General features: G+C 31.6%; 1 protein-coding gene and 1 long non-coding RNA gene across 3 annotated transcripts; one reads left to right on the top strand and one right to left on the bottom strand.

Moving 5' to 3' along the window:
• Positions 1-6,653: 6,653 nt before the first annotated feature.
• Positions 6,654-13,076, bottom strand: LOC126745550 (probable serine hydrolase). Its single transcript, XM_050453430.1, has 3 exons — positions 12,954-13,076; positions 10,302-10,516; positions 6,654-7,820 (listed from the first exon to the last, which is right to left on the bottom strand). The coding sequence occupies exons 2-3, from the start codon at positions 10,473-10,475 to the stop codon at positions 6,963-6,965; spliced, it is 1,032 nt and encodes a 343-aa protein (XP_050309387.1). The 5' UTR covers positions 10,476-10,516; positions 12,954-13,076; the 3' UTR covers positions 6,654-6,962.
• Positions 13,077-13,480: 404 nt separating this feature from the next.
• On the top strand, positions 13,481-17,496 carry LOC126745552 (uncharacterized). Of its 2 annotated transcripts, XR_007663585.1 has the most exons (4): positions 13,481-13,675; positions 16,083-17,093; positions 17,150-17,233; positions 17,289-17,496. It is a non-coding gene; the product is annotated as an uncharacterized LOC126745552 (long non-coding RNA). The 2 variants fall into 2 exon arrangements; XR_007663584.1 differs by lacking the exon at positions 13,481-13,675 and having other exon boundaries at positions 15,626-17,093.
• The last annotated feature ends 4,027 nt before the right edge of the window (positions 17,497-21,523 follow it).

The following is a 21,523-nucleotide window of genomic DNA, read 5'->3' as shown; positions in this document are numbered from 1 at the left end:
AGTGGAACACAGATATAGTATGTTATTTGGACTAAAAAAATGATAAACAGCAATAGTTGAAAAACGAAAACTAAAAGAAGGAACACCCATCAAACTGGAGTCAGGAAAAGTAATTGATGCCATGACTAACAAACCACACAAATACTTAGGAATAAAGGAAATAATAGAATTAGTAACCAAGCAATTTGAAACACGCCTCCATAATCTTCTGCGATTTGAGACAATCGAAAAGTTAATGTATATCGAACAGCTTAAAAGATGGAACGCCGGATTCAACAGCTAGCCAACAAGATAGACCTTGCGCGACAGCAGAGATTGCGTTTACAGAGTATATTGGCTTGTATTTCAATTAACAGACCTTTTACTGAACAGCTCAGAAGAATAGCTTAAAAACTACACCAAAAGCATCACATACTAAATAGAAAGACACTTAGCTAAATAGCAGACCATCAAGCAGCAATGTCTAGAACGCATACGTTCCCGTAATGAGCAAATATTGTATCTTGGTCTACAATTTATCATATTGTTAAAGTTGGAGATATTATAGATCATTCCATAAAGTAGAAGCAGGTCAACCAACACCAGAAGTTGCGAAAAATGGAATTTTATCGATCGTTTAATCAAGTTTTTATGAAGACAATTTAGTGGCAACTTTGGAAATGATAAAACACTAACTAAGTGACTATCCAGAATATGATTACAGTAGCTTAGAGACCCTCCGAATTATTTTAGTGAAGTGTGGCTTTAAACATAAAAAACTTGACAATAGGATGATTATAATGGAACCACGGTGTATCGTTGCACTTCGTCAAGAATATACGCAAATTAAAAAAACCAATAGAAAACACAATATTAAAAATTATCGAGAATTGAACAGAAACATAGTGTATTTAGATGAAACATGGTTCGATACGCATGACGTTGTTAAGTTTGGTTGGGTTGACAAATCTAATAAATGTGTTCTAAATACACCTTGCTCACGGTGAAAACGTGTAATTATTCTGGTGCACTATTTTTATCAGCAAAAAGCGTTGCGAAATCATCCGCTGATTACCACCAACATATGACATCAGAGTTATTTGAAAAATGGTTCACAGATCAGCTTTTGCCAAATATTGCACCTAACTCTGTTATCGTAATGCACAATGCTTCTTACCATTCTTGAATTTAAAAAAAATTACCGAATACCAGTTTTAAAAAAGAAGATATTTTAAATTTTATGAAAACTGAAAACATTGATTTTTCAGAAAAAATTTCCACTAAAAAAGATTTACTGCAAATTATTTAAAATTATAATTTCAAGTATATTATATTTAAATACTCATTAGTACGTTATTGACAGTATTTCTGCAAGTCATGTATATACTTTACTAAGACTGCCTCTCTATTATTGCGTCTTTAACCTGATTGAACGGGTTTGGAGAACCATAAAAAAACAGCTAAGGAAATTTAATCGCTCGCCTATTCTGAGTGGGAAAGTGATTGAAAACATTATCCAAGTTGTACGAGAGTTTAAGACTAACGTATGAAAAAATTGTGTTGAACACGTTATTAAAAAAGAGAATGACGAATATGTTACTTTGGCTCCCGTGCCACCCAACTAATTCAACCTGATATAAATTCCAGTTCTGAAGAGTCTTTTCTGAATAAACAGCCAGCGATGGTAAGTTTTTAATTATTTCTTGTATTATTGTACAAAATAAATTTTTTGTGCAATTTTTACGCAAAATCAATTTTTGATTCAATCGGATACATACATATAAACCGATTTTAGGCAAATAACCATGTTTTTTACCAATTTCTGATTGGTATTTACCAAAACGTTGGGTGCTGTTGGTTTTTAAAAAATGACATCATCAATCTACTGTCAGTTGTCAAAGTTGTCACCAACATTAGCGGTAAATACCCAACTGCCTAATAGTTTTTCATTTTTGGTTAAAGGGTTATTTGAAATGCCAAAACATTCTTAAAAAGATAATGAAAATAAAGTCTGAATTTATATACGTTGTACTCCATTAGCCAAAGTTCTGTTGAAGGCACTTTATTAGAAGGGATATATTTCTTCTTCAAAGCAAGAATTATTTCTTGCGTTTCGGAATAAAGTGACTGCCGTAAATATTTTAAAACCAACATGAAATTTTCATAAAAAAAAATTACAGCCAGTAAGCACATAAGTCTTATTGTTGGATTAGCTATATCAGTATTACAAATAGAGTTGGTCATTATGGATAATCAAATTATGGTAATAAAAAATACTTCCAAAACAACAAAACATAGATCCTAAATAATGTCCAAATAAACGAAATTAGAAATTATAGGAACTACAAACACAAGAAATAAATACGAGATTAGAGATTAGGAAATATAATTATTTATGAAGGAATGTTATGTAAGAATTGAGAATGCAGTACACAGAATAAAGCTGGTTTTGTTTATTATTTACTATTTATAATCAATAAACACTGGTTAAACCAAAACGTTTACACGAAAACAAGTTGTGACGTCAATATAGTTGTTTGGCGTGAATTAAAAACCGGGATTTTCTGTTTTTAAAAAACAATTTATTAGGCATATTGCCAACATTTAAGTTTACGTATATAAAAATATAAAAAAAATACAAAAGCTTAAGCGAAGTTTATCTTAACTCTTGCTAACTATGACTGCTCGAATGAAAACAATAATTAAAGTATAAGGCAAAGCAAAAGTGATTACAAAGCTAAAATAAAGTGCATGGTTATAAATATATATAGGGTGAAGGGTGTATAACTCATCAAACATTACCGCGGTTATCCTTGGTTTTTACCAATAAATTGTGGTTATCCGCCTAAAATCGGTTATACATTTCTGAAAAAGTAGGAGTTGGAAAAATTACAAAATTTGGTCTTTTTTATTTTTAATGAGACACCATATATTTTACATATATCAATTTTGGATTTTACGTGAAATTCTTAGAAATTTAATGTATGATATGACATACTTTTATTCAACTGTTTTTAAGTGATACGTTTTTAATATAATATGATTTTAAGCACAGTGGAACAAGAATTTCCTATTTTAACTTATTAAGACCTGTGAAATGTCGTTAATTTTAAATAATTTCAACTGCCAACATTACTTTGAAAGATGACAGAGAAAAAAAGGATCAGAATGCTTTTTCATTTTGCTTTGGTTAAACTACACTATTTCCTTCAAGTGTAACCCATAAAATAATTATATTGTAATTATTGGAACTAATTAAATCCGTCTGGTGTATGAAACGCTTTATGTATTTTATTTAACGTATTTGGCTTGAATGGTATATAATTTAACAATTTTTTAAGAGTCGAAGTTCTTTTTGACTTTTGTTTAAAAACAGTAATAATTCATAAGTAAATTAATTTTATTTTATTCAAGCTTTTATTTTCGGAATACTGGAAATTGCATCTCCAATTTTTCTATAATTGAAAACTGTTTACACGTTGGTTTATTGATAGAACAAATAGTTTTACTAAACTTAACCGAAACAAAAAACAAAATAAAAGAAATAACTCCAACAACAATATATAAATCAAAATTTAAGTTTTAAACACAATCAACCGCAATAAGCTCTAATCAAATAAAAGATATATTTAATAATATAAAATCACGATATTATATTGCAATTATAGCACCAATAACATTTATTGAACCAAAATTTATTTCGCACAAATGATAAACTTTATTAAATATATCGCACATAACGTATAAAGGTAAGAAGAAGGCTTATGGGTGTCTAAATTAAGCCTAGGGACCAGACCAAAATACAAGAGCGAAGAGCAGTACTATCCATTAAACCATATAGAAACAAAACAAAGAGATTCTTATTCTTGATATTCTTTGGGTAGAAAACACCGGCACAGACTCGATGAAACACCAAAAATGTAAGAAAAAAATAGCAGAGCAAAATACAAGCAGTGTAAATAAAACAACGTCCAATATAATATTTAACAACATAATTTCATACTAATACATTATTAATTTGCAATTAATTTGCATCAACTCTCAATATGATGACATAATATAAAGTATCTGAAAAAAATGAAGAATGAAGAAACCCTAATAATACAATTTTAATAACATAGATGAGAGGGAAATATTATAAAATACATAATATCAAGTGGTGATCTACAATGTACCTAAATAAGTTTTAAATTTCATCAGTTGTACTTGTAATTAAATTCTACGGAGCTCTAAACACACCTTTAAGCTTTTTGAACTATAATGAAGAAATCAACAATATCAGTCAATTAGCACTTATTAATAAGCAGCTAGAATCCAAGGGTTGTTGAGAACATAGTCTCAAAATATAGGTCTAGAAATAAAGTTCTAAATATTATAAGACATTTAGCATGCATTTAGTCAATACTAAATAACAATTTTTTTATATTGATCTTAACGGAGTATACCACCTTAGTTGCCCTGACTATATATTTACCTATATTGGTAAAACAATACGTAAGCTTGAAACCAGAAATAAGTAATTTGTAATTTTGTTTAGTTTTATAATGTTTATATTTGTGCATTCTGTCAAATGCCTTTAGAAGTCAATATAAACACATCCACCTGATATCCACAGAACACAGAGATTGCTAAAAGTCTAGGATTTGACACAGCGGACTTACCCTTTACAAAATGCTGTTGTGGTGTTATGATGTTTTTGAATAATGGTATTAATTCTTTAATTACCGGAGCCTCAAACAATTTTAAAAATATTGAAATTTTTGAGACTAGTCTGTAACTCTGTATATGCCCACTGTTTCCAGTCTTGAAAACAGGACTTTAAATATTGTCTGCCAAATACTTGAAAATACACCTAAAGAGAGCGATCTATTGAAAATCTGACACAATATATAAGAAAAACTGATATGATTCGATCCGAACCAGTTCCCAAATCACCCTTTAATTGCAAATTTTTATTAATTACGTCCATCATATCTATTTCATAAAGCTTATATCAACCGAAAAATCACAGTTCATATTCAGATCCAAGTCATCATCATATTTTCTATAAGCAGAAGAGAAATAATCTCGAAAAAATTCCGCAATAGCCTTGGGCAAATCAGCAGTTCTGTCACCAAACTAGAAAGACCTTTTTAATTTTCCTTAGAACTTGTAATCCTAAAAGCTATTCTTAATTATAGGAGTCGTCATACATCAATGTTTGCTTAAAAGACTGTGCTGCCTTTTTACTTAAAATTGATTGCAAGTGTCATGCATCCACCTAAGGAATTTAGGAGTTTATGACGGTGTAGGAGGAGTTGACATATATCTATATCCCATTATAGATGTTTACATAATATGCTTGAATTAGATAATTTGGATCCTCTATTAAAAGAATACCGCCGTGTCAGCTACTTATTCCTAGACTTGGAAAATTGTAATAATAATAATTAAATGGCATCTTATTTCATACACACTCATACAATCACAGACAAGTTGTGCCTTTATTACTAAAAATTAAATCCAAATAATTTTCAAAAGGATTTGAAACATTATTAAGTTGGATCAAATTAAGGAAAGCCATGCAGTTTGCTAAGCAGCTAGTTTCATCAGAAATCAGTCCACAAGGTCTTGTACCACAGTCATCATTAATCCATGCAATTTTGAGCCGATTAAAATGATAAAAACAATTTTCCTTTACATCTATCATAGAAGAACAATGTATACAGTACAATATACAAGAGATGGATTAGGAGGAGTATACACATTTCCAAATAATAAATTTCTTTTATCCAATGCAATCATAATAACAAGCTGGTCCAAGGAATTAACTTTAGATGGCTTGTTTACATATTAGTTTTTTATTAACTACTATCAGCATCCCACCCTGAGTTTTATGACGTGTCGATCATCGAAAAAGTATAATTGACAATATACTGAAGTCGATAGGGGCAACTTGTGTAAAATATTTTTAAGATGAATTACTTTTTCTTGAGTATTTTCAGCAATAACTGATTATTCTGAAATCAGATTTAGTAATTTTTCTACGATGAATTTATTTCTTTTTAAAGTTTTATTGTTTTTGTCCTACATCTTCTAAGATATCACTTAGCCAAGTCTTTTCATCCATTTTTTTTGAAGGAAGTTTGAAAAAAGTATTTTTGATAGAGGATAAATACCTCATGGTAAAAAAGCACTACTGCATTTTGTTTTATTGATACTGATATTTTATCGAACAACTTTTCAATTTAACAATATTTTTGGATTTCTATATTCCCATTTAATGTGTCAATCAATTTTACCCACATGATGAACTACACCCCAAATTTAGGAAGAGTCCATACATTTTAAATTTCTATTGATTTTTTATACGTCTACCAGAAATAAAGGGTGACTGGTATAATATATGGGAAATAGGTACTAATTATTGTGCATATTAGATCACCTATATTTCACGCCTAAATACCATGTGGTTAAACAATTTCTTTTGATTACACCAAAAACTCTCCATTTTGTCAGTATTTAGTAATGAATAGGGTATTTATCTTTTATGAATAATATGGTGATTAATCGGTGATAGAAAAATTATATCTATATTTTTTTAAATTTCGGATACAATCACCCTGCAGGTCAACTTTTTTCCATCTGTAGTATTATCTATATATTCTTTAAAATAAATAGCAAAAAATGCTCCCTTTTTGAAATAGAAATATGTATTTCCTAATACATCAACATTTACTTACAAAATTCCAGAATAAATATACCACAACATCACCACAAACTGAAAACCCCTTCTTTGTGTCCAGATCATGATTAATTGATTGATAATTCATTTATATACATTAACAATTAGTCATATTAACACATTAACAATTAGTCAATATTGAACAATTTTTGGAACTACAACTACATACATAATTATATCAAAGTATGAGAAATATATTATTAATTTACATAACACTAATCTTTCCATAATTTTAATGACATCATAAAAAATTAATTTACTACTGCACTATATTAATTTGTTCCTCTTGTACAACCATCTCCTCTTTTAACCCCCCAACACTCCTATCTTTAGTAATGTGCCTTTCAAGAAATTTATTTAAAAGTTCAGCGAGTACTTTAGGAGCATTTAGATGAACATGATGAGTCCCTTCTACATAGTGATATTCACAATCTGAACTACTTTGCCTTAGTACCTCTAAGACTTCATAAAAATTATTCTTATCCTCATAATATCCAGCACCTTTAGATTTCGACATGAATATCGGGCAGGTTATTTGCTGGGCTTGCTCAATTAAATCTCGTTGAGAAAATGACAGCAAAGCACCCTGCTTCAACCGGGGATCTCGGGTAAAGTAATATTTTCCAGGAAAAATCTTCGATGGAGCAATATTTCTTCTTATTATATACTCTGTATATTCTAGCGCAATAGAATTCTTATTCGGTATATGAATTTTTTGTCTAATTTCTTCCAGAGTATAACTCGGGGGTTCCTTATCGCTACTGATATATTTAATTGAGTCGGTGAATCTATCGAGAGATTTTGCTAAATACGAAATCCTTTTAGGATCAACCAAAGGTTTGGTTCCATCGATGCAAGCAAGAACATCCACAGTTTGTGGGTAAATCATTGTGTATGTATAACTAATTATGCCACCCAAAGAATGACTCATCAAAGAAATATGTTGCCATCCCATATATTTTATGATATACTTTATGGTTGATAAATAATTGATAAAGTGGTAGTAAATTCCAGGCGGAAGGCGAGAGGAATAACCATGTCCTGGTAAGTCTATGGCTAAAAAACCTACTTCGTCGGTTAGTAGCGGGATAAGACGGTCAAAAGTACCACAGTTGTCCTAAAAAATGTAAAATAAGTTAAAAAAATTATAGACAAGACTTATACGTAAAAGGCTAACTTAACAATTAGAATATTTATTTAATGACGTATACTATATATTAAATCTTGCGGAAGCTTACACTTGTAATATACATCGCTCACCATTAGAATACCAGTCGATTTAAAAATGTACCACCCTCTTTATTCGGTACCACTCAAAAATACAATGAGAATGATTGCTGGCGTTATTAAATCAACTCCTTCAAAATGGCCTTTAGTACTGAGTCACATCCCATATTGAAACTGCGCCGTATAAACACTCTGCACAGAGCGCTAAATCTCGCTAGTCAATGATTAATGCGATTAACGCATAATCACACTAATCACAATAGAATACGAATGGAGCATCACCGACACTTGGTATCACGAATGAAGGTCGAAACAAAACAGTGACCAATGCCGTACCAAAACAGTACTGCATGCCAAACTGTATATTTGGCATGCAGTACCAACTCATCACCAGGCTTCGACTTTCCAAGGAGAACCTGCGAGAGAGCTTCTGCGAGTACGGCGAAAACCAAATCGATCATGAAGGAATACTCTGAAACGGCTCATAAGGGCAGATCAGAAAATTTTCGATTAGCGACTCCCGAATCAATAGATTATATAAATTTGTTGAATGTTCATATCTAATAATTTTGTTGTTGTGCTTTGGGTCCAAGGCTAAATAAATAAATCTATTCAACTATTCCAGATGACATTCCTCATATTCTCGAGTCCAAGACCATTTTTAATATAACTGAACCTTATAAAAAAGTTCGTTAGCATTTTTGTTTTTAATGACATCAAACAGATCTCTTCTAAAGGCACTATTTAAAAAAATTTAATCGACTATTTCACATTATAAAACTTGATCAGTTAATTCATGTCGCAGTTGGGTACTGACAACAGGTTATTCAACACATGTTTGGTTGTGTAGTTGCATCCACCAACGTTCTATTTTGCGGTTTATTTGTCAAAGGCACCTTTGATGAAACAAATCTCAAAATGGATTGATATACCTTCTATATTTATTTGAGCTCATTTATTATTACGCTCATTTATTTATTAAGATTCTTTTAAGCTTGGACATCATAACCTTAGAAAAAAATTAGAGGAGAGGTCGTAACCACCCATCTGTCATATTATTGGCAATTCTTTGGATTTGGATTGGAAACTGTCTATTTGTTCATCCTGGACTCTCTTCAAAGCAAATAAATCATTCGAATTTTATTAAAGATGTTAGCTTCCAACTATCTTCTACCACGTGGGCGGAGCCGCGAGTTTAGGCTAGTAGCCCATAAAATTATAATAACATTTATCAACAAAATCTAGGTAACATTTTTTCTACGTCTTACTCTATCTTACTAGTAGTGCTCCACAGATAATTAATCCAATTATCAGGAGAAGTTGACTGTAAAAGAATAAGGTTTAAAAACTCAGACGCCTGGCGCCTTTCCATATGAGTTTTCTCAGTAACAATCAATCAGTGTGCTTCGATGCAACTACTTATAGTGGCTTCTTGTTTCCGCTTGTAGTCTCAGGAGGTTTCATATTACCGAGATTAATGTAAAAATGTCAAATATTTATTACGTATCTTCACGGTAGCTTACTGATTGCTCCCGTAATGATAAAACAAAGGACACTAAGAAAATTATTCAATAATTTTAGAAAAACTAAAGTAAATAAAACTAAACTGTGTATATTACATTTCAAACTAAAAACTTTTAGTTTTATAGGGTTCGCAAGCATTCTAATGTACAGGGTGGCCAAATAAGAATGCGAGGTACTGTATCTGGGAAACTATTCATCGTAGAAACTTGCGATAAAAAAATTTATTACTAAAATGGCCAAGAGAATGACCTGGAAAATATTTTCAAGTTTCTAAAATGGCCGCTAGGGGGCGCAACCTAACAAAAAGATAGCTGATTATTAAAGTAGAGACTAATTCGAACCTTTTTTATTTGAATAGTTTTGCTGTATCTCTAAAAATAAAGTGGTGGGGGGTGTTCAAAAGTTGGCTTAAAACACACCCTGTATACTAAAAGCGCCTTAGCAGATTTTATCAAACTTGGGCTAGTTGAAAAGAGCTATTATTAAGCTACGAATATTATTATATTTCATGTTTTTTTAGTTTTACATCTCGCCGCTAGAGGGCTTTTTTCGGCTTTCTGACACAAATGACTAATTTTCTCAAAAAACTTAAATGGCCATTTTAGTAATAAATTTTTTTATCGCAAGCTTCTACGATGAATAGTTTCCCAGATACAGTACCTCGCATTTTTATTTGGCCACCCTGTACATACATATAAATAAACAAATGACGCATTTTATTAATACTTACAGATTCTGAAGAAACAAAATATTAGTTATGACTGCACCATATCGCATGAATTTTATGGTCACACATTACATGAATAATTAGTAGATTAAAAAGAATTACATACACTAAAATACTTGCCTGCCATCCATGTAAGGCTAAAATAGGTCTGATATCCGTCCGACCCCACCACTTGCCACGTATTTGGCCCCATGGTACCGGGATTGTTATTTCTTGAAATGATTTTGTGTTGGAAAAATTACGAAGAAATTGCGACTGCTTGCAAAATTTAAACCAACTTTTTACCATCATCATATTTCACCGTAATGAATCCAGTGGTTATTTTGTATAAATAACTAAAAGTATATCTATAATAATTATCAGATAAAAATTTGACTACGTACACTTTTCTATAATAATTAAATATCTAATCAAATGAGTTTAGTATTTTAATCTATAAAAAAGCAAAATGTTATCGTTGAATTAAAGTCATTTAATAAAACGTGTAAAGTCATTTAAAAATAAGATGTGTTGTTATGATGCAATTATTAAGTAAATAAGTCAGATTATATATATAATTCAATTATTTATAATTATTATTTCTAGGGAACCAAATTTTAAACTTTATAGATTAGTTACTGCGTTTATACAATAAGTTGCCAATCGAATACAAGTAATTTATCATCAATTAACTTTAATTTATAAATTGCAAGAGAAAAATATGGGATAAACTTTTGGTATCATTATTATTTGGTATCGTAAAATTATCCAGAAATACAAGGGTGATTGTGTAAGCTGCATATAGCATAAATGCTGGAAGGCAATTAAGATCGATTTGACCTTTTTCCAGAAGTGTACATCCATTAGAGGTGTAACTGAGCATTTAGCATTCCACAGATATGTATTGAAGCTAAAAGAAATGGATTAAAATTTAATGCGTGTAATTTACAAACCTCAACCAAATTCCTGTCGTAATATTGTTTTGAAAATTGTTCCATTTATTTTATCTAATATTGTTTAAAATTTAAAGTACAACTTAAATTTTAGTTTAATGCAATGCAATTACAAAAATCGAATAACCTGTAAATAACTTGTAAGTTCTTTAGTTAGTTCTAACTTGTAAGAAGAATATGCAAAAGGTTTACTGACACTGTAGAGTGGTTATACACATCTGCGCATTATTTTACGTTTCTGATGCTAGCCATTATTTATGTTATTGGCGCATAAAAAATGTAAAATTAATGGTACATAAGACAGAAAAAGAATCGAACAATATGTCACTTTTTATTTTAGCATAAAAGTTTAATTAAATGTCAAATATTTTCATATAATTTAATGAAGCTGCCAACATCTTAAGTTAATAGTCTTACAAATATAAAACAAACATGGTTTAGGTTTTTAAAAATACCTTCAGAGAAAATTTAACCATAATTTTAACAGTTTTAATTATAAATTTGTTTCAGTCAGATTAGCAAATTAAGGTGCTTAGGCAAACAAATAAATTTTTTTAATTCTAAAATTGGTAAATTTAAATCACGGCATATTTTTTCCATAGTTATACACTCCGCTAACGAACGGACGAGATAATTTTGATTATTCCGTTTATACAGTTTCGTACGTAATGGTTATCTGCTGCAAGAATTTAACGATAATCTACAATATTTTCCAATAATAAAATATTGTCCAATTGCAGTTGTCTCGGATCAACTTCGTTTAAAGGAAATTGATAATGGTTGCCCAAATTCAGGAAGAAAAACAACAATTGTGCGTAATGTTTCGTAAAAGAAGGAAAATAAGGAGTTAATTGAAATAAAACGACCTTCACATAGGGTCGGAAGTCCATGCATTTTGAGATACACTTGCATCAACAAATAGCTTGTCCTGAATATTTTTTAGACGTTATTGACATTGCTATAAGGAACCCCTTACATCCGTGAGATGATTGTTCGCTTCAGGCTTTTCAGCAATATATGCAAAGATTTATTTGAACTTTAAAGATTGGAAACAAGACATAAATATTAATCTGTTTTGCCTTTGTATATACATTTTACTGTAAGATCATTATAATAATAATAATAACTTCTCCTTTGGATTATGTTTACAACTGGTTGTAGTTAAACTCAAATCGGTACCTAAATTAATTAAATATTTTCAACTCTCAAACTATTTAAAATGTTTAACTTTTTATTATTATAATTAATAATAAAATATTAGAGTGATAAAATTCGCATCAACAGTGTGCCTTAATAACTTTTTTTTTAATTTTAATAAACTAATTTGTATGTTTCAAGACAAATTTAAATTTAAAAAATTATAATCGTTGATATAATTTTTGTAATTTTTTAATATTCAATTTTAAATTTCAATATTTATAAGTTTTTTTAACACTCTTATACTTAAAAAATATTTCAATAAAAGTACACTTTGGGACAAGAAGGTGAGACTGGAATTAATTACTGCTGTCTCGTCTATAACATCTTTAATATTTATACTTAATAATAACGACTCTATTCCTACAGAACTTTTAAGTTCTGTAAATGAATTTTATATGTCTGCGCTTTCGATCGGTTGTAAATGCACGATATAAACGCAGTAACTGGGTTCACTGACATAACAGATGCTATGTAAATAATCAGTATTGATAAAAGTTTTTCATAAATAATTATGTTTGTGGGTGTGGTATATATTTATTCCAAGTGAGCCTATCGTGATACTTTTTAAAAAGTGCTACTATTATTGTATACAAATGTAGAAAACTTTAACTGAGTTTAAAATCAAATAAATTGCGCCTACCTTATTCCCCGTGAGTCTACAACGTGTTTTTCTACTGATGGACGAACTTGGCAGGACAAAGTTTACAGCTAATAATCTGAATGCGTGCAAACTGCCAGTGGCGTCGGATTGATTGAATGTTATTTTGGCAGACCTGCTTGCTAACTCTCTCACTATTTTTTTATAATCTGGTAGTACCAGTGGAAACTCGTAGCTTCATAGTAAGGTTAAACTATATAACATTTATGAGTATAATATCATTAAAGATGCTATAACAGATATACAGGATATTACAAAATTCGGTGCAAATATTTTAAGAGCGTATTGTTTGAGTCAAAATAAGACTTTTTTTCCTATAAACGTGTGTTCTAAAATACACCCTCTCAGAGCTACAGCCTCCATAAACTTAGCCTTATTTTGACCAAACAATACACTCTTAAAAAACTTGCACTGAATTTTGTAACACCCTGTATAATGATGAGGGGCGTTATTTTGCTGCACATGTGGACGGCCCTCTAGATAAGGCTTTTAAGTTGTTTGTAGGACATTATTAACATAACGCGCAGCAGTCATATTACGTTGAACAAACAGAAAGGGTGTCGAAATCGCGACAGAAGATGACATTTTGTCATACTACCTCCCAAGTTCAAACGTTGCGACAGTGGTCCGCAGTCAGAGGAAGCAATAACCGTGGATAGTATAAAATATGTATAAAAGGCTCGAATGCGTCGATAGAGTAACAGGTATATCTTCTTCTCCAAACCATTGGTCAGCCATCTGACTGCTATAAAATAACAAATAAAACTCCGGATGATTCGCAAACAAATTTAACGGTCGAACTAAAGATATGAAAATATGGTATAAAGGACTAAATATTACCCGACAAAAAAATAACAAAGGTTGGTTGAACGGCTTCTCTTCACTAAAATTAGCAAACTTAATTTCGCGCCATCACCATATTCCTGGGCTTACAAAATAGTTCCTGAAACGCTTTCTTACTATTTTAGACGTTCTCAGAAATTGTTTAATGGAGAGTTTATGCACAGATATAATTTATTATTGGTTTCGTTTTTATGGATTTTTGCCATCCTTCCAGGGGAAGGGGACGAATGTATGAGTTTTATGGAAAAAGAAGTTGCACTGGTCGTCTTAGTTTTGTTCCATCTACTGTTTTTATCTTACAAGCTTTAACTCGTCCATCGCGACCTTTATAAGCCCCTGTGACACGAACGATTTTCCACCATATCCGTAATCTTGGAACGTGTTGTTCATATAGCAATGCAACATCTCCCTTCTTTAAACTTTGTGTCTTTACATTTTTATTACATGGTGTGCTGAGCGCAACTGCTGTAAATTGTCCAAACACCACTTATTCCAAAACTTTGTCATTACATTTTCTCGGATTTTACATTGTGAGTGTATCATTTCGTTTTAAAATTAAAGTTCTTTTATCGATAGAAAGTCCTTAATTTTTGGTTCGCAGTAATAAATGAGATAGTGAAAGGAATACGGGATCCATATTATTATCATCCAAATAGGTGAAAGGTCTTGAGTTGATAGAGAAGAGTGTTCAACTTCCGTTAAAATGTTTTGCAGTTCTTCTGGGCCTATTAACCTTTCCACGAATTATTTTTAGGGCATCTTTTACTATCCTTACCATGCGCTCCCAAAATCTGGCCCTTCATGCAGCTCTTTCACTCTTTCTTATGCACGCTTTGAGCATATTCTTCTACTGGATCAGTTCTTAGTAACGCAATAACCTGTTTTAATTCTTGTGCGGCCTGTCGGAACGTTTTTGCACTCTTCAACGCGGAATAAATCGCCTTAAACCTTTGATGTAGCTTTCGGTGTTTACGTTAGGGACTAGCACTAAATGAACGGCAGGTATTACTGCACAGGTAGGCAACATTATATACACTTTAACCCTTTGTCCATCCTTCAAAATCTACCTTTGTAATTTTAAATGGTCCAGCTTGCATCATTCGGTCTCTCGGTAGTGGTGTAAAACATTATTTATACAAACAATTAATATTAATACAAATACAAAAAGTATTTGCTTCTAGATTGAACTAATGTACTATTAACACCACTAAGAATATCTTCATGACACTACCAAATTATCTTATCAGCTAGAGATGACTTTTTCGGTAGAAAAAGTCATCTCTAGCTGATAAGATGGTATTAGGTATGTAGGCTTTTTCTTGTTGTCTAGGGATTTCAATAAAAAAAAGCACTAAATCCTTTACTTAAAACTAAGTTTATTGTCAGTGGAATAGGTAAAAAACAAAACACTGGTTCACATGTAAGAATTTCCGGTAAGTATGGCACTAAGGTATAAACTTCTTTAGTTAAACGTTTTAACTTCTTTAAATAACATATAAGAAAAATTACGTCTTTAGTTGGCTTTTGGCACGTCTTTTAATAGAAAAAACATTAGGCAAACGTCTTGCGTCTTTTGAAACAAAAGATAAAGTCCAGTTCAGAGATCTATTAGAATCTTTGATGTGTCGCAGATGCCGCACTAACTAGTCCGTACGCCTATGTCATATTTATTGTTGCATGATATATATGTTTAAATGGCAAAATTTTATATTGCCTATCTATGAAATCATTTTAAATATACGCAAAACCCCATGTTTTATACTATTTTTTATTTTTCGTTCGAATGTCAACTTTTAGAAAAAAAATAATATCACAAGAAAATAATATAAAAAAATTGACCGCGGACTAAAATCCAAGCATCTTACAAAATATTTTAAACACTTCCAGCACTCACAGACTTGTCACCTCTTTTTAGCCAGTCTATTAAACAAAGATAAAACACCTGCGTTCTGGCGATTCCTACTTTAGGCTGTGCAAGTGATTTTGTATCTCTCTCTATCCCACTGATTTTAAGAATTACGGGGCCGTACCCAAATAAATTTTTGGGCAGTTTTTGTATTACTTTCGACGTGTTTTTAAAGAGATCTTTAAGGATGGGTCTATCGCCTTTAAAATAGTTGTTGGATGGGTCTATCACCTTTAATAGTTGGGAGGCCATGTGAGGTTATTATTTGATGTGTTTTGACTGTTTTGCCGGTTATGCTTTTTACACGTTTATGAAAGTAAAGAATTTAGAATTTGGCCTGTATTCGTCTAAATTTTTTGCAGTTTTTACTCTGAGGAAGTGTGTTTTTTTATTTGTGTTTGTGGATTTGTTTTGGTATTATACCTAAAGACCTTAAAATGTTTCGACCCTGGGAAAATAGGCAGGAAAATTTGGCAAATGAAGAGGAAAGTGTTTGTGCGGGCTTATGGAGACCGTGGGTGTACAAGAAAGACAATAACATTTGTGATAAAAACAATAAGAGTGATCTGGACAGTGATTTAGACTTACATAGTTCTGATAGTTTATTTTCTAGTATCGAGGAAGCAAAAAGAAGCAAGAGAAGTAGAAGCTACAGAGGAAATCAAGCAGTTTTAAAACGTAATTGTTTAAGTACAGACGCCAAACAAATTTATCTAAATATCTATAACAATCTAAGGAATGATCCTCAGTTCACAAATGTTTGTAGTGCTTTGCAAAAAACAGCGTTTTTAACAGGGGTTCCCTATAATACAATATGCCTGTAAAAAAAAGGATTAAAGACAGAATAAAAAGGAAAGATGCAGGACAATCAAAGGGACTTGACACGGATATTGCCAAATTGCTAAGGAAAGGTGTGTATTCTAAATACAAAAACAATGAGGTTCTGACCATAGAGACATGTCCATGTTCTGACCATAGAGACATCGGCAAGGGACAAACATTTCTCAGTCTCAACCTTGCGGAGATACCTGATAAAACTTGGATTTAAGCTTAAGATGGTTAACATTAGAGCTGCTGTAATGGAATTGTCAGGTGGTGTATAGAATATTTGAGGAAAATTTAAAAAAATTGGGAGGAAGAAAGATCCATATATTATTTAGCCAAAACATGATATAATACATTTATGATTGATGTATGATTTCCATTCTCTGGGAAAAAAGTCCCTTTTTTGTCATAGTAAGAAAACCATATTTTTATTAATAAAACAAGTTTAAAATTTTGTTTTTTACAGCTTACTGCCCCTGTTTGTCCTTCAGTGACACAATAAAAACTGCTTCTTCCACCATTCTCTGGAAAATCTCTTTTTTGATATGGTAAGAAAAACACTGTTTTTAATAAGAGAACAAGTCTAAAATTTTGTTTTTTACAGCTTACTACCCCTGTTGTCCTTCAGCGACACAATGAAGACTGCTTCTTCCTCTATTCTCTGGAAAAAAGTCCCTTTTTTGCCATAGTAAGAAAATCCTATTTTTATTAATTAAACAAGTTTAAAGTTTTGTTTTTTTCAGCTTACTGCCCCTGTTTGTCCTTCAGCGACACAATAAAGTATATATAATGTAATGCTTTAGTATCCATATGCTGATGTGCGATATGAAGTTGGAATCTATGGCAGCAACAGAGAAACTGTTTCCTTTCTTAATGGAAGAAACTGCTAAAGAACAATGGCAAAAAAACAGAATTTAAAAAATTGTATTAACTTTTTGGGTCAGATTCAAAAGAGTGGGTAAATTTATAAAAGTATTTAGTATCCTCACTGTAGTTTTAGGATCCAGTATACTTAAAATGTAGTGTTTTGTATAAGATTTTTAGTTTTTAGTATAAGCATTTATTTTTGTTAATTTTTATCTAATCTCTCTTAATATGCATAATAGCTAGATGCGAGGCAAACAAATTAATAAATATTACATTTAGGATGTAAAGTGTGTTTTTTTATAAGTAAAACTTGTGTCTTTTAAACGCATAAAGTATAGACAGTTAGATGATTTTTAATGTAAAAGTTTATTTAAAAAAAAATATACTTCCAATTTTCTGACTAGATAATTACTTTTTATCAAAAGAAGTTGGTACTAAATATAGAGATGGGGGGTTTTCATGAGTATATTATTATAATAATATATCATAATATGTATTAATTAAAAAAAAACTATAATAAAGGACATTGAATATGGCAGCCACAATCCCCATTAATAATCACCACCATGTAAAAATAAATCTCAATTCCCAAAAAAAGGAAATATATAAAATTTGAAGACAAACCAAAACATTTTACACTTTTGTGTCAAAAAGTAACTATTTAATGCCTTAATCCACAGAATAAATGGGCCTAAGTAATTCGTATCACCTATTCTCTCATCAAACTCAAAAATGCTTTATTGTCAATATAAACATAGAAGTTGTTGACAAAGCCAATAGACTGTACATTAAAGGAATAAAAACGAGAAACTAATTTAAAATAAAATTATATAAAACTTTGAAAAACATTTAAATGCTAATCATTAAAAAATTCACCTAAATTATAGTACGCTTTACTAGCAAGAAATATTTTCGTCCTTGTACGTAGGCTTTTTTCAGTCTTAAGTTGTCTTATTTCTAGTGGAAGTTTATTAAACAGCTTTCTACCTCCATATATGATAGAGCTACGGACAAGTTCAAAATGAGGAATGGGTAGCCTTAACAAATAATTTTGTCGCGTATTATAGTGGCTTCCTAAGTGGAGTTCCTGTTTATATTTTCTAAAAACTAAGCAAACTGTTTCCAAAATAAAAATACAACACGGGGTTAAAATATTATGACTTACAAAAAGCGGGCGACATGAGTCACAATGCTTGGCCTTACATAGATATCCAATGGCCCTTTTCTGGAGTACAAACACTGAACTAAAAAGTGAATTTGAACATGAATCTCAAAAGCAAATTCCATATCGAAGGTGCCACTCGATAATCGCGAAGTATGCAAATCTGGCGATGGAGAAATTAAGACTGGTGGCAATAACCCTTAGAGCGTAGCAGCCTGATGAGACTTTTGTACATACATTCACAATATGGTCTTCAAATTTAAGGAACTTGTCTATGGAAAAACTCAAAAACTTACTGAACGGTGGCATGGTGATGGCTTCATTATTTAAACATATATCATTTGTATTACATTTAAAATTAAGGATATTTGTTTTGGAAACATTAAATGTTAAAAAATTTGCATCACACCAGTCTTTTATTTTTAACAAATCTGCACGTATATTGGCCTCCATTTGAGAAATATCAGAGTCGTGCCAGAGGATGGTGGTATCATCGGCAAACAATGTAAATTTGCCAGTTACCTGCAGTTGTGGCAGATCGTTCACATAAATGAGAAAAAGTAAAGGACCAAGTACTGATCCTTGCGGAACACCCACATTTATATTAAGTTCCTTAGAGATACCAACATTAAATTTGACAGCCTGGACACGATTTGATAAGTAGGAACGAAACCACTCAAGGGCAGTTCTTCTAAAACCATAGAGCTCCAGTTTCATCAGCAGCACTCTGTGACTCACGCATTCAAATGCCTTGGACAACTCACAGAATACCGCTGCTGCAACTTCACCAACATTCAGTCGGTTGTACAGGTGCTCTAGAAAGCTAAAGATAGCATCATTTGTACTCACAGACTCACGAAAGCCAAACTGCTGAAGACTTAATAGGCCAAACCTATTTAAAAATGAAACCATCCTCACCTTAACGAGCCGTTCCACTATCTTGGCTAAAGTAGGCAATAACGCTATAGGATAAGTTATAAAGTTAGAAGGACAGTCGCGATCGCCAACCTTGTAAAGAGGAACAATCATTGCTCTTTTTAAGCACTCTGAGAAAACTCGCAACAAGAGGTAAAACAGAAAATATTTTAAGAGAAAGCCCATCCCAACCTGATGAACTCTTATTCTTAACATTAACTGTTTAAGCTCTTCTACACTTGTGGGGGCAAAAAAGAAAGATTCGGCTACTACCACATTGCTGAGATAGCTCTTGGGATCTATTTTTTGTGAAAGATTGGCTGCAAGGTTACTAGCAATATCACAGTAGAAGGAATTGAGTAAAAGGAATTGAGGACATTGGAATCTAAGGTACTTGGAATAACCAAGACCTTATTTTTGCCCCTAAGCTCATTTAAAATCTTCCAAGACTCTTTTGCTCTGTTGGAGGAATTATTTATCCTCCTTTGAAAGTCGGTCCACTTAGCCATTCTGATTGAGTTTCTGTAAATCTTGCGGTATGTGTTATAATAATTTAAAAATGTTGCATTGTTCATAGCGTATTTCCTAATGTAAAAAAGGGAGCGCATATTTTTCCCAGATACTCGTAAACCCTTAGTATACCAAGGTTTTCTATTTCGTTTCTTAATATTGACAACAGGAAAAGCAGTGTTAAAATTGTTTAATATATTTGATGAAAGCTACGCAGTGGGTTAACAGTAGTCAGTAGTCAATACATTATTCCAACTTGACATATTGCAAAGCAAAGAGACTTGACTTGTTATAAGGGACTGATGGCGCTAAAAACTAAACTTATGAAATTAAAATTTTTGGTTAAACTCATTTAACGTACTTAAATCTTATATTTAAATTAAATATTATCTTGCTTTCAACTATCCTGAATTTCTAACTTAATAAAACTAAACCCAAAAATCCCGAATAATAAAGTTTTAAATACAAATAAATTTTAAGGCCTGACCTGTGCAACTTTTCACGCTTGAGTGGAGGTCAGGCGTTTAACAAAATAGTACGTGGGCGCATGTAGTCAAATTTTACGAATCAAATGTATAAATTCTTTAAAAAAATGCTTAAAACATTTATTTATTTAATGAAATGATTAAATATCGCTTAGAATATTACTTTATGACTCTTTCCACATAAAATTTTGCAATTTAAACATGCATGTCATGTGACAATACAAGCAACACCGGCACACGGACTATTTGCGGTACATCAAAGATTCTAATAGATCTCTGAACTGAACTATACACGGCTCTTATCTTTTATTCCCGTCTTTTAATTTAGTAGAGAAAGTAACCCCGTCTTAGGCACTTCTCCCGTCTTAACTTGCCCATAAAAATATAATATATTTGCGTATCGCGCAACTGATCGCGTCGTCGTCTTTCTTCTACCCTGCCAACTACTCAATTCCTACTACTATACGTTTAGCGATCAAAGAAGGTAAACATCGGCATTTCAACGAAAAGCTTAAAGCGGTCTCTTATGTGTTTCGCTTAGAAATTATGTGTCTCTCTTATATGTTTCGCTTAACTGAAATTTAATATTTTTTTTTATATAAATTGAATATATGTTTTTAAATAACTGAATCCTACAGGTATATAATATCATACGGCGAAGTGGCTTAGTGATAAGATTGATGATTTAGATCTGGAGGTACCTAATCTCTTCTAAAAACTCGTGGGCTTAAACACTTTTTATCCAGTAATTTTCGACTTCTTTAAGCTCTGCCACTGACAAAATGCCATTTAATTTTCCCTTCGGCTTTATTAAATTATAAAAAAATCGTTTAATATAAACTAATATTCGAATAACCTTTTCGATTTTACTATATTTCTGATGAAGCGTTATTTTTGAGGTTAACTAAAATTCGTCACAAACTTCATATTATTCATCAGGTGCCCATTCACATTCTTTTAACCAAACTGGTCCTTCTTCACAAAAACTTGACTCCAATTATATTTTCGATGAAACTTTTCTGGTGAGTAAGTCTGTGGG

This window comes from Anthonomus grandis, chromosome 16 (assembly GCF_022605725.1).
Source record: "Anthonomus grandis grandis chromosome 16, icAntGran1.3, whole genome shotgun sequence".
Classification (NCBI taxonomy): domain Eukaryota; kingdom Metazoa; phylum Arthropoda; class Insecta; order Coleoptera; family Curculionidae; genus Anthonomus; species Anthonomus grandis.
The sequence above is the reverse complement of the archived record's forward strand: the minus strand, read 5'-3'. Positions and strand labels throughout refer to the sequence as shown.

Excerpts from the sequence above, each read along its gene's own strand:
- LOC126745550 (XM_050453430.1), bottom strand. The coding sequence starts at position 10,475 with ATGATGATGGTAAAAAGTTGGTTTAAATTTTGCAAGCAGTCGCAATTT. Across the intron at positions 7,821-10,301 it reads TAGCCTTACATGGATGGCAG|GACAACTGTGGTACTTTTGA; the intron begins GCAAGTATTTTA and ends TACATTTTTTAG.